This window comes from Oreochromis aureus, linkage group 13, assembly GCF_013358895.1.
Source record: "Oreochromis aureus strain Israel breed Guangdong linkage group 13, ZZ_aureus, whole genome shotgun sequence".
In the NCBI taxonomy this organism is placed as follows: Eukaryota; Metazoa; Chordata; class Actinopteri; order Cichliformes; family Cichlidae; genus Oreochromis; species Oreochromis aureus.
In genome coordinates, this window is record NC_052954.1 from 6,302,510 (window position 1) to 6,317,197 (window position 14,688).

A 14,688-nucleotide genomic window follows, 5' to 3' on the forward strand; every position below is an offset into this window, starting at 1 on the left:
GTCTTTACACATAATAACTGTGAGATGAAAGCGAATCTGCAGACACTTCGCTATTTTTACAGCTGCACTGGGACCCTAGTAAATGCAGTGTGAACTAGACGTTTCTGCTTTTCAGCACGCTGACCTTTCATCTTTACTCTCCCACGTTTTTATGATGGTTCTTCCCTCTAACATGCATGTGTGTGTGGAATATTGTCTAGGTGTGCATCTGTTTGTGTGCAAACACCTAGGTCTTATTTATAACCTGCACATCTTTGCCAGCTTATGAGACACCGTGTATGTGTAATGTTTGTTTACGCGCTACATTCATAAGACATTTCTACTGCAAGGAACCTTTAAGTCATTTTTGAACATATGTCCTTCAGCTTGCACGTTAAAAAAAATTAATTACACTAAGAACATCCTTGAGTGCCGGTTTAGCTCACAGGTTGAGCAGGCAGGTGTATTCAGCCAGGCTAAACGCAGCAGCCCCAGGCCTTCTGCTGCATGCTCTGGATTTCTTTACGTTTCCTTGAAGACGTTTCACCTCTCATCCGAGAAGCTTCTTCAAAAGTGCATATTACTCCCACATTAGGTTCATTGGCTTCACTAGCTTCCTGTTAATTCTAGTCTTGGAAAAAAAAGCATGGGGTTCTCTTCACATACAAAGTTCTGAATCATTGCACCTCTTCATATTTTAAAGATCTCATAGATCATCCCACTTCAGCGCGTCACTCTCAGACTGCAGCTGCACTTCAACTTCCTAGAGTTTCTAAAAGTAAAATGGGAGGCAGCGTCTTCAGCTGTCAGGCTTGGACCAGCTCCCAGTTTGGGTTCAGAGTCAAACACCATCCATTTTTAAGATTATTAATCAATCTTTAAGATTAAGTTTGATTAATTTTCTGCTTCAATCAAAGGCTGCTGTGGGACTTCCCTTGATCCCATGATGCACTGAGCGTTTTCTTCTCCCATTTCCTCTTTTACACGCCACTAGCACATGTCAGTAATTTCTGTCTACTTTCTCCCGCAATCTGCGTCTCATCCTGTTTATTTTTTAAGCTCTTTGTTCGTCTGTTTCCCTCGTCTTCTAAATGTTCTGATGTTCGAGCCTCATTCAAGAGGTCTCTGTTTTAGCAATCAAATGAGAGAACTTCATTGATTGCTGAGTTCTCTCTCTGACACTGTGATGCCTTTACCATATAGTGTTTTGAGATGACTGCTGTTGTGAAATGGGACTATATAAATATAACTGAATTGAATGTAAATTGAATTTCAGTCCTCTGATCCACGAGTCCAGTAATGCATATAAATAGTAACTGCTGAGGTTCTTTGTGTGGGGCTATTACTGTAGCAGTAATATTTTCTGTTGAGTGTGTAACTGGATCTCAGTGTGTCTGTGTGTAATCAGATTGCTCAAAATGCATTTAAAGATTCCTTTACACATTTTCAGATCTGATTACATACAGACACATAAAGATACAGTTACACAACTCTCCAGATGCACTTGCCGGTACTTTTGCTACGATAACAGGTCCCACACCTCTTGCCTTAACAGTAACTATTTTCTGCAGTGGCAGCATGTAGTCATTAAAAATGTAGGCTCCCATTGTGGGGGTGATTCTCCAAAGAGGTCACAAGGTCCATGTGAGTGTCCAGAGATAAGAACAAAGCTAAGAAAAGCATACTGTATAGCAAATTTTTGTGGAACGTGTATGGGTAGCGTAAATTGTTTTGTAGCTTCCAAAAAAACACTTGAAACATCCAGGTTTAGGAAATCTTCCATCTTTTGTTTAATCTGATCAAATCATGATCTTCATTATTAAATTATTGTTGTACTGATGAAGTCAGTGTCAGAAGTAAAAAAAATAATAAAAAGATAGTTTCTAGTTTCTGCAGAGTGAAGATACAAAAAAGCCGTCCTTCCTCCAAGAGTTATAAAATGTATGAAAAGGTTCTCAAGGTCCAAAAGCTCAGAATGCCATTCGTTTTCATTTTGTGTGCATCTGTAAAGGTGTCAGGCTATGAGCAAGTAAGAATTCTCTTGATTAATAGATCAGCTTTACCAGACAAACACACACATACACAATGTCAGCACACAGTGAAGCTATGCAGGGTGTGAGTGAGCTCTCAGCCTCTGACTGCTCTCCAAAGTCAGCCACAACTCCACTTGTTTATGTTGTTTTCCACCAGTCTCCTTTTTCCATCTCTGAAATGTAGACCAAAAATAAACAGCTTTTTGGCCAGGCTAAAATGTTCTCTTCACACAAGCAGACACACTGCTGCCTTCATTTGCAGATTTCCAGCCACTTGCAGATCATTTTCCAAGCAATAAACAGATCATCAGCCTTTTCGCCCTCTTAAAACGTTGATATGATGAAGATGTTAGCAGTAATTTGACACTTAATAGGTCAAACGCAAAACAAAAATGTGATTTATTTCGAGTTTTGAGGCGGCACAGTGGTGAAGCGGTGCAGACTGTCACCTCACAACAAGAAGGGTCCTTGTTCAATCCTCCTGGCCTTCCTTGGGAGTAGGTTCCAGCTCATGGTCACAGAAACAATGGTGCAATGCAATGCATGCAATTAAATAAAGTTAAATGGGAAAAATAAAGTAAAGATTAGTTTTGTTTGGTGGATCTTGAGAAGACTAAGAGGTTGAGAATCAATGCCAAGCTCACTGCTACACCATCTTTGTGGGTAACATCCAATCCCAGGTTTGAGTGCGGTGTGTTGCACAGTGTAGTTGTAAACAGTTTAGCCAAGACCACCGAAGTTAAAAGAAGTTTGTTACTGCTGTAATTTAGATTTGGAAGCAGGAAGACCACCCAGCACTGAACAGAACTGAAAGCCAGAACCTTTATTGAGCCTTGATTTGAGGTGGGTTGCCAGGTGGTTGGCACATGTGCAGCCCTAGTAGAAGAGTATCAGTTGAGTATTGAAGATCAGCTTTTCTGCCAGGATTGTGGTTGAACATGAGCTTCGTCTCCTGTCTGAACTAACACCATGCTCGATCTTTCGTAGAACGGTTAGTATGAAATTGATAATAAATGTGATTTCTTAAAACACATTTTTAAGCCTTTTTGTCGACATAGTTCAGTTGAGAAAAGACACTGAAGCTCAGTAAACAAATGAGCCTGAACAGAAAGAGAAAAACGGGTCCATACAAGTGGCATGAAATCACAACTCCTTAGCAACAAACTGCCAATTTTTCTTTTTTCCCTCTACCAGTCTTAGAAACACCTCCTGCAAACTGCATCCTTAAAAAGACCTGCAAACTTGAGTGACTCTGCTTGAATTGAAAATGTGAGTTTGAGTCAGTTGATCAAGCTACTTTGACTTGATTAGCAAAGGGTTAATAATAACTGCTGGCTGTATGAGAGCATGTGTGTGTTACCTTGTCCTGGAGCAGGCTGTTGCTGGCTTTGTGGCTGACTGCCCACTGAGCTGCTTGCGTACAGGGACAGGATCGAGTCTTTAGATAAAAGCTTCTTCTCCTCTGCCTTCGCCGTGGTAGTGGTGGAAGTAGAGGAGGAAGAAGAGGAGGAGGTGGAGGGGTCCACCTGTGGACTTGCTATACTGGAGCCGGACTGTCAGACAGAAACACACAGGGCAAGGAGAGAAATGTCATGAATATATAGACTTTCATCCAGACAGAATATTTCTCATACACTACAATCATGTAGTTGCTCTTGTCACCATACCCTAAAAATGTACATGTAATGTAAATCTTAAAGTGTGACCAGAACCTTTATTCACCTAATCAGCAGAAAGAACCAGACCAGACAAACAAGGCAGAGGAGCTTAGATTTTTTTTCTCACCTGTTTCTGTCTTACTTATTTTTATCTTTAACGTACATGAGAATAAACACGGTCATAGTTTCAAATGATAATGCCAATGTTTGTGTTAGACCCCAGTCACACTGGCAGAAACACAACACCACCAACACCAACCAGCCAACTCGCCATTTACTGTCTGAGCTGTAGGGGAAGTGTTACGAGTGTGACACAAACAGCAAAGGGAGAATGTTTGCCTTCAAATTAAGAGCTGCACCTGCAGAAAGGCACAACTTTTAATTTGAAGGAGAACGTTTTCAGTTTTCCGTCGTGGTTACTGCCGCTTGTGTGTTGGCAAGTCTTTGCAGACAAGTCGACATCTTCCATGCAAACTACGGGCAGCTGCAGCAATCTAGCAGCATCCAAAGCAATCACAACGAGTTTTGTAACTGCAGACAGATTTTACCCAGTGACTGCCAGCAACCTTCAGCAACCATTTGCTAACCAGTCGGGGAATATGCATTTTTCTATGGTGACTTTAAGTTGTCTGGGAGTTACCAGCTAGTCTTTATTCCTTGTGTGAGTGGAGCTTTAGCTTTTTCACAGTGACTTCCACTTCCAGTCACTAAGTGATCCCTGTGAGCCAAAAACTCAGGGTTCGATATTTTCTACTCTTGGCCATGAGCAGAGAAGCCTTTCCCAACCATTGTGTAAAATCCTCTGCTAATGAGGGGCAGCCAATCAGAAGAAACTTGGCTTAAAGGAAGGTGAAAGGGGCCAAGGCCAAAAAAAAGATGAATAAGATTTTATATCATGTCAAAGTACTTGAGTAAGTCCAAGAGTAAGAAAAAAAAAAGTTCTCACTAGTTACTCAGTCCAGTGTCGTCTGCTTTGCTGCTCTTTTCATTGTTGCTAAACTGCTTTGCATAAATGCCAATTACTCACATTTCACACATTAATTGCCAGCAAAATAGGAAACGGTTAGAAAGACATAACCTGAAGGAAGTGAAGACAAGAGAGCAAGTTTTCAAATAAACATGAGCAGCCATAAAATCACTTTTATTGAATAAACAAAACAAAAAACAAATTAAAAATCAGAATATAACATTTTCTGTCCATCAAACTGTGTTTGGCAGATTTTGACATATTCTCTTGTTTGCATTCCTAATAATTATAAAATAAATCCAACAGGTTTGCATCATTGAATGCATGGCGGGCTTGGAAATATATTTAGTCATACCTTTGGTTACTCAAAGGTATGACTGTCTTGTGCCACAGAGAGAAAAGATGGCACAAGACAGGAAAAAGACTGATGTGAAGATGGAAGGAAAAAAGGGGTCAAACAAAGGGCCGAAGAGCAAGAGTTAAATAAAGGACAAGAAAGGGGAGAAAAGAACGGAGGAGACAACACAGGAGAGAGAAGAGAGGAGCATTGTCAGTGTAAGTGAGACGGATGACATTAATTAGGCCGCTGCAAAGAGAGGAAGACGTGAACTGTTGGAGACAGGACACACGCACGCTGCTCCGCTCACATACACCTTTTCATTATAAAGAAAAAAAAAACAGCTTCCATGCACACACCCACTATGTTTAATGGATGGAGCTGACAAAAAAACAACACCTGCTTAAAAGCTCTGCTCAGGTGTCTGTGGGAATGTGTGTGTGTGTGTGTGTGTGTGTGTGTGTGTGTGTGTGTGTGTGTACACATGTGAAGAGATGGGACAAAGACTGAAAATAGAAAGGGGCAAGGCGACAGACAGCATGAAGAAGATAAGGAGAGACAGTGTGATAAACAGCAGCTCCTGCAAGCCGCTCTGCAGTGAATAAACACGCTGCAGTCAGTGTCACAAGCACACATCATATATTACACAAAGTTGCACACCACCCACACACAACACATAAAACACACACACACACACACACACACACAGAAATGCAGGCACATGTGTTGTCCTCTGCTGCTTAGCAGGCAGCACTGCGCTCCTCTGTCTCTCCCTGCAGACTTCATCCGACTAGAGGAGGGAAGGCGGAGATGAGGTGGAGGGGAGAATGGAGAAGAAAAGGTGGGGCAGGAGAAGCAAGATAGGGAAAAGGAAGGGGAAAAAGAAAAAGAGTGGAGGTGGAAGTAAAGGTAGGGGTGGAAAGAGGAGAGAAAAACAAAGTGAACAAGGGTGAGCTGAAATGAAAAGCGGCAGGCGAGGATGGAGGAATAACAAGAGCAGAGGAGGTAAGATGGATGGCTAGTCATACCAAGAGACATAAACACACACACACACACACACACACACACACACGGTCCATTTTCTCTCAAGTGAAGCCAGTTAAGGTGAGTCAGGTATTGAAGGGGGCAGGAGGAGCTTCCTATTAATAGCCACAGAACATTAGCATGAAGGAAGGTGAGAACACCTGATCCGCCTCATGTCAGCGAGCTATATAACATAACTCAGTCATGGAAGCTAAGTCTATTTCCTGCTAAGCGTTTTGGGGTTTTTTTTGCAAAGTTAAAAAGAATACATTTAATAGACTTCAAAATCTCCAGGCTGCGGTAATCGTCAGCCATTCAGCTCCCTTCTTCAAGAAAGTGCTATGGAAGCGACGGTATGACTCAGACAGAGTCTGCAGGCTCTGAACCGCTGAGATAAGACCATCATCCGGGATGATTTGGGAAGGGAGCTGCAACATGTGGAGCATGTGGGATGTGAGCCAATTAAAGCAGCTGGCAGGTGGGGTGAGCTTTACCAAGCTGGCACTAACATTGGGTAACTAGCTTCTGATGTCTACTTGTTGATGCAGAGCTTTAATAACGACTTCTGACCATTTGTCTATTTATTTTAGGAATCACAATAACAGTAGATTGACCACCGTGACGTTTTCAAATGCAGCAATTTAAAAAAAGGGTTTTAGCATAATCAAGTCAAAATTAAAACTCACAAGCAATTTAAATACTGAAACGGGGGGTGTGCTTCCTGTAATCACTCCTATTGATAATGGCAGATAAGGATTCCTTTACTAATGTACTTTTAAGGTCAGAGTCCTGTGACACTTGTGGATGCACATATTAAACATGGCCACAGTTTCAGAGAATGGGATTAGCGTATACACGAGTAATCCCTCATAACCAAGAGCTCAGGCTTCACACGCATACGTGAGTGAAACAGATCAATAATATGATCATGAAAGCACATCTCTTTGGCTGCGAGCATCCCAATCTCCTGTTTTTGGGAAGCAGACAATCAGAGGAAAGTTGCCTAAAGGGAGAGGGGCTAAAACTGCCTGTTTAACACAAAGGAGGAAGTGAGGAGCTGCACCAAGATAAACAGGGTTACTCTAGTAGCCCGATTTCCAAGAATAAACACATGGAGCTGGAAATGAGAATGTGTCCTCTTTAGAGTATTTTATTTGGAAGTGATTCCTCTCTTCATGCCTCCAGTGACCATCACTTCCAGAGGGGACTAGAACCACAAAGACAAATGACATTACTTATGGCTGTATTGCAATGATAATAATAGCTTGTTAATGAACATAACGTCTGGGTTGTTTTGAGAGCTCTGTTTGGAATATGCCATCTTCCACAGAGCACAGCGGTAGGAGGGTTAGCGGTAAATTCAAGAACCTGCGTGCATAGAAGTTTCAGCAGTTTCACGCTCTCGTGAGGAGCTCTTTGTGCTCGACTCAAATCAACTGACTTTTGACTTTTTGGAGGTGGAGCTCAAAGGAAGCACGAGGGCCCTAACATGATTGGTCACTTTGATGGGCAGTTCGGGTTAGTGTGTTAAACGGAGTTCTGCCCTGGCAGCAACATGAGCGCCGTTTTAAACAGTGTTTGTTTACAATTGGGAAAATAAAGTTTGCTGCATTAATTATTAACATTTATTGTTTGCTGTGTAGCAGTGGAAATACTGACAACTGGATTACTTTCCTACTGAAGAAATCTTTTAAACAAAAAGGATTATAAAACAAGTTCTGAAGCCTCTGCGCTGCTGTCCCACGTTCCTGTCGTGTTCGGGTCAAATCTGACCGATTTACAAATTTAAAAACTCATAAATATTGTGTTTTACATCCAGTTGCCTCGAGGCCTTATGACATCCTCCACACTATGCACTTGAACATATAAAAGTGATGAGCACCTCTGTCGTTGAATTTAGAGTGTTTTAATCAACTTTGTTACATCTGTGGTGTTCCCGGTCAGAAGTGAGGGGCTGGGGGTGCACACAACTGGAGGGTTAATCTGTTATACAATATTACATACCTTTTAGTATATATAAAAAAACAAACAAACAAAACAAATGAAAACTCATAATGAGGATCAGGAAAGGGAGTGTGCATCGCGATCTAGCAATTATATCTGGCCAACATAGAGGCATGTAAACATGCCAAGCTGTTCAGTCTAGAGATGGACCGATCCGATATTACGTATCGGTATCGGTCAGATACTGACCTAAATTACTGGATCGGATATCGGAGGGAAATAAAAAATGTAATCCGATCCATTAAATATCAAAAAAGCACCTCACAAAACTTGTGACATGGCGTAACTCGGCTCATAACCGTAGCATGTCGGAGCAGTATGTGTCACGTGATAGAGCGGCTGTGTGTATTTGTAGCCTCACTACCAAACCAGCATTTCATCTCAGAGGAAGTTATCCCAGAGAGAAGTAAAGCAAGTGTGTAAGTTCATCTCTGAATGTTTGTAAAGCATTCCCGCGTTAAGCTTAACAACGATATATGGTGCGACTGCCTCTTCTCTCTCCCTCCCTCTCCTGCCGCTACTTCAGTCATGAAACTGATCAATGATCAGCTGATCGGCTTTTCTGTTGCGAGTCCGTCTCTCTTCTTTGTTTTTGGCCCACTTTGCACCAGAAAGAGGAAACCAGCGGCTGAACAACAGCAGCACGTTTAAGCTTGATAAGCTGTTGTTAGAATTTATTTAATATTACTTTCTACACCAGGATCCTTTTCTACGTAGCTGACTGCTGGTAACTGTGCAGGGGCGGATCTAGCAAAGTTTAGCCAGGGGGGTCGATAGGGCATGAACAGGGAAAAGGGGGCACAAAGACATACTTTTCTTTCTTATTCTCATTTAAAATGTCTAGCTTTTAATAAATAATTATCCGAATCTTACAACCAAAGTTTTAATCTGATGTAAAATGTATAGAAGTCCATCATTGTATATAGTAACTAATAAGTCTAATAGATGTAAGCTATAGTACTTTTTCCTTTGGGAAGATACCATCTGTGCAGTCTGCAATTCTGTTGAAGAAAGATGTTGAATCTATTTAATTATTCTTGAAAAATAATTTATTTCTGTGCATTTTTTTTTCCACACTGCATCAAATTAAAGTTGATTACGTCGATTAAGCATCATGAGGTGGAGGGTGGGGGGTTCCCTATTTTTTTTTATTTTTTTTTTGCTGGGGGTTTTAGGTTGCTTACTCTTTAAAATACCAGAATAGGGAGGATGGAGTAGGTTTAAGTTTATTAGATTGATCAGTATTGCTGAACTATGAAATATTTTGGGTGCAGTGTATTTTTTGCATACAGGTATAACAGAATAGCTTTAGTGTTGTTGTTTATTTAAACTTGAGTATGAACTTATACAAAATGCAGCAAGATATTAAAAAAACAGTTTTATTGATTAAAAAACACATTATATCGGATTCATATCGGTATCGGTAGATATCCAAATTTATGATATCGGTATTGGTATCGGACATAAAAAAAGTAGTATCGTGCCATCTCTAGTTCAGTCTGCATGTGTAACTGCACACGCCATCAAAGAGAAGCCAGTGATGAATCAGTACAGTACAAATAACACTGCACTTTCAAAAAATCCTATCCTATCACCTAGACCACTTGCCAGATCACAGTTTAACACAGTTTGAAACAGTGGAGGAGAACAGGCATGTACCACAGAGGCACACGTATAGAATTCCATGTAGTGATCAAAAATGGCAGCCACTATGCAGAGGTGCAGGAGAAGATGCCCTTAAATGATGAAGTAAAGGTGGCTGATAGGTTGCAGTCTTTCAAAACATCATATTACTGTCAAGAGATGTGTTTGGGATGAGGTGATGCAAATAAGAGTGAGCATAATCAGTGTCCTTTACCTCAAAGGTGTTTCTTTAAATTGTTGCCTCTTTTAGCTTAAAACAAAACAGCTTCCACTGGCCTTTCACTCGTTCCACCATCTGTGACTGCCACACACTCCAGGAGAATTTGCTCTATTTGCACTGAAAGAACAGCAAAGCAGTCCAGAAGGGTTTTTTTTGCCAAAGCTAGACAGGTGGCACACAATGTAAGAGATGCACCATTCTTGCTCTCTTTAAATGCAAAAGAAATTCATGCAGGAAATGTCACATGTGTATCGTCGTTCACAGTGGCAGTTCTACATACGCAGATACATCAAATACACACAAACACACACCATCCTCATAGTGTGTGAGGTGCTGCAGGGCTCGTAGCAGCATATTGTGTAATAGAAAGCCTCTTCAACAAGGCTCCATTCTTTCTTTCTTTTTTTGCTCAATGTTGGTGTTGATGAGGGCAGCCAGAGCTCTGAATTACTGCTCTGACAGCCTTTTCCTCACTGTCACTATTCATAGACCTCTACAGCCAAACACACACACACACACACACACACACACACACACACACACATACACACTCGTGCTCACTACGGTTTTCCATCACTGCTTGAAATACTCATACACTCCCCTCTGATAGACCATCTGTGGCTTTAAAACCGTAATAGGCTGTGTGTGTGTGTGTGTGTGTGTGTGTGTGTGTGTGTGTGTGTGTGTGTGTGTGTGTGTGTGTGTGTGTGTGTGTGTCTGTGTTAATTTCCTAAAAACAAAAGCAAAGCTTGCCTTGGAAAAATCTGAATTAGCCCACGAGTGTTCCAGAAAGAAAAAGAAAAATAAGCAGAGAAAGAAACAAAGGCAAAAATCGAGATCGCTGGTCACTGCTTCATTACCTCACTGCTCTCTGCCTCCTCACCCTATTTGTTGTACTCTCAACAAAATGCAATTCATCCGTTTGCCTGTCTAGCACTTCATCAACTCATTCAACTCGCATACAGTTTACAAAGTTACCATTAAAGTCACAGTGTTCCACATCTGGTTGAGGTGTCACAAAAATACAGAGGCGACGCATACTTTGATGCACATTTAGCATTAATGGGCGGTATGAATAGCTTTAAGTGAGTCATGGCAATCATTTCCTCATACAAAGAAAACAGAGGAGAATGTGATGTTTTTCAGGGAATTATGGGAATTTAATGCATGAAAATGCCTTTTATTGTTACCTTTGAAGAGCAATGACACATATTCATGATAAAGCTCTGTCACCTCGTTCCATTTCAGTAGCCTTGGTCTTAACTGAATGCCCACGTTTTCCTGGAGAGCGCATCCATGTTTGACCTCCTGACTTACACTGTAGTAATTCTGCAGTTTAAAGGCAGCAGAGGTTACTATCCAAGAATCTCATCAATTCAAAGCTTTACAAGAGCAGCTGATTGGCTTTATTTTAAACATTAAGCTAAAATTATCTAAGCTAGCTTTGCCATTCTCATGTTTCAGTTATGTGTTAAAAAGATTCATAAAAGGCACAAAAAATAATCATTCGTCAATCAATCATCAAGCTTCAGGTACATCGTCATGTGCAGAGCTGCTTCATCAGAACGTCACAACTTCAGTGAAAATGCTGCTCTTTTCTAAACGTCACACAAAGACACCACACCATTCTGTTACTCTGACTGTCAAGCGATACAGGTTTCTTTATTGTTGTGTTTATATTTAACACCATGCGGTTCAATTATTAAAAAACAAACAAGAAAAAAAGATGTGCCTAACACGGGAACGTTTGACGATTACTGATGACCAAAGTGCTTAAGTGGGACGTAATAAGATGTGATTTTTAAGAGGAAAAGAGAATTTGCAGACTAATTAGCCTATTAAGTCTGACGTCATTAGCTGTTTCCGGGTCCAAAGTCCGCTTCAGGTCTCAAAGTCAAACGAACACTGTAGCATCACAGAGTTACAAACTATCTAAATTCTTTCACCTGTAATAAAATGATCAGTGTGGCTGCTTTACCAGGTGTAACAATTAAGTTTAACATCCAGGCATCCATGAAAACAGAATTTATGAAGTTTAACAGAGTTATCTCACTAGTTTCCATCTAAACATAATATACCATGTTCTGAATGAGGGACTTCTGAAAAAATTAAAATGTACAGCTCTGCTATCATATCCAACATAAATGAAGACAGTAGTGACGTTTGTAGGGTTACTGAAGTTGGGCTAGCTGGAAAATAATGATGTGCTACGTGATGGCTACATACACAGCTATGGTTAGCATAATATAAACACAGTGAAGGTGAAGGATGAACGCTAACTTTTTTTCCATTTGATAAGAGTTAACGTGACGGTTCCTGATTGCATGGCAGGATCCTGTAAACGGACCAAACTTCAGTCAGGAGAACAACTGAGATAATCCATCCACAATACGAGGTTAGTCAATAATATACTGCTGCATGGGCTGTGCTGTAGTTACATCGTAAGGTTTTAAAAACTGAGCTTTAAAACGTGCTGCAGATGAATAGCGATAATAAAACCCAGAGAGGCCGACAGTGATCACTGACTTTTTTTTTTAGGGGCTTGTTCGGGATAAACAGAACAAGATACAAAGCATTGAAACATGTTAAAAAGAAAACAGCCTTAATAAACACAGAGTAGTTTGGACCAAGAAGCAGGGTTCATATGTCATCACTTAAAGACCAGATAGCTTTAAGTAAAACAACTACTATATAATTACGAATAAAGACAAGATTTTAATTGAGAGGAAGAATGCCATAAATTCTCTGTTTGTGGTCCCTATTTTTGTAAAAAGAGCACAAATCTGAGGAACACATTCCCACATTTTGCACCTACTTTGCCCACCTCGTCAGTGCTTTAGATTCTCTGAGCTCGGTACTTCCCTTTTCCTGAGTCCTTCAAATTTCTTCTATACCTCACAAAGGTTTTTATGGAGGTCATAGTAAAGTGACTATGAAAAGATGGTAGAAAATTATAGTAATTATTATTTTTTGAATCTTTAAGTCTGTGTGTCAGTATTCTTGTATTCCCCTGCTTTCACCTTGTTTTGGTATTTGCTGAGTCCAGTAATGAAAAACACAATTTGGGGCTGAGTGAGGTCACTCTATGTTTAACCCTCCGTTTTCAGTATTATGAAGGTGGTTCACACCTTTTTGGGGGTACATCACCATGGTAACTCATGCTGTAGCTCTGGAGCAGGTTATTTTCATGATTAGAGATCAGCAGGTTTGAGATCACAGCCTAATCAATCAGTTCTCTGGAAAATATTAACACCATTCCTGGAAGTCTCTAAGTGTTTTTTTAAGGGCGTCTAAAATATTTGTTGTTGTTCCAGATGATCTATAACTTGCCTTATAGTACAGGCTTTAAAGTGGACATGAAACACTGAATGTATCTTCCTGTTAAAAGGGAGTTTTTCCCACTGTCGCCAAAGCACTCGCTCATAGTAAGTGTTGGGGTTTTCTCTGCTTCCCTTGTCTTATTGTAGGGTGTTTACCTTACAACATAGACCGCCTTGAGGTAACTGCTGTTGTTATTTGGCGCTACATAGATAAAATTGAATTGAAATTGAATCAAAACAACCTGCCTGCTTCATCAACATCAGCAACTTTATTTAACAGGCTCTTCTCTTGTTTTCTCCTGTTTGTTATTGATTCCTGCTGTCCACTTTTTATATTTTATTCCTGCACAGGTGGTGTGGAGCGCCCACAATTTTCGTTGAACATGTACAATGACAATAAAGGGCTAAATATGTGGATTTTCTTAAACCTGGACATAAGTGTCCCTGTAAAAGTTAAACTGTGCTTTTAAGGCTGAAGATCAGATTGACTAAAAATGTTTGATAAACAAATGTTTTGCTGTCATTTTTACTGCTTTTCAGCTTCAACTTGTGTGCCTTGCATGTCTGTTTTATTAAGAAAGCAGCTCATTATGCAGTCAGATCCTGGACCGAGCTTAACGCATCACTCCGCCAGAGCTCAGCTGCCATAGTTCAGAGGTGGAATTTCTATGAGATGCTATACTCAGAAAATCAAAGATAACGAAGCAAACTTGGTTCGATTTTGCCTGAGAAAACTGTTTACTCCAAGAATTACAAGCAGCTATAATACATTTGAGCTTTTAGGTAATTTTATGTTATTACTATTATGTGGGGAAAACAGTTTTAATGGGAAACAAAAAGAACACAGAGAAATCTTTTTCTCTCCTTGCTCTATCCCTCTTTCACTCCCCACCACATTACTTTGAGTTTTCCAAGTAAAAATGATCTCATAACTGCATTTTTCACACTCAGGCAGAGGTGAATGAGAGACAGAGGACAGAACGAGGAGAGAAAGTGCGTTTGTGTGAAAGGGAGAGCGAGCGCAAGAAGCTGGGGATAACACAAATCCTCCCCCTCCTACAAGGCTGTAATCGCATTTTTATAATTGACATATGCACAGATAGGCGAGTGCGCCCCGATGCCGGTTAATAGCTGCCCAAATCAGCAGGCTGCCGGCTTCCTCTTTCTTCACGGGCTCGACTAATCACAGCTGTAAAGCAATATCCGCCTGCCGAATCCTAAATTCATTCCTCAGTATGTCTGTGTACATGTGTAGAAATCAGGGGATGTGTACTGACTGTGAAAACTGTGTTATTGTGTGTATGGCTCGTATGTATAGGAGAGGAACTGAAATGAAGAGCCGGCGTGTGAGAGGTGGCGCTGCATGTTGGTTTGTGGGGTTTTCTCTCGGGAGTCTGAACCTGTTTATAGAAGACTGATGTGAGTGAGGAAGCATATGATAATATATACTCATTATAGATCTAGAAGTCTGCAATAACAGGTAATGTCACAAGGTCATCTAAA

At 40.6% G+C, this 14,688-nt stretch overlaps 1 protein-coding gene across 4 annotated transcripts in view; it reads right to left on the bottom strand.

Annotated features, from left to right (window-relative positions):
* Positions 1-14,688, bottom strand: part of smap1 (small ArfGAP 1) — a 144,937-nt gene that overhangs the window by 12,626 nt on the left and 117,623 nt on the right. For all 4 annotated transcript variants that reach the window (XM_039622043.1, XM_039622042.1, XM_031741137.2 and 1 more), the window contains one exon: positions 3,373-3,565. In XM_039622043.1, the coding sequence (XP_039477977.1) occupies positions 3,373-3,565 (193 nt within the window). The remainder of the gene's footprint in view (positions 1-3,372; positions 3,566-14,688) is intronic.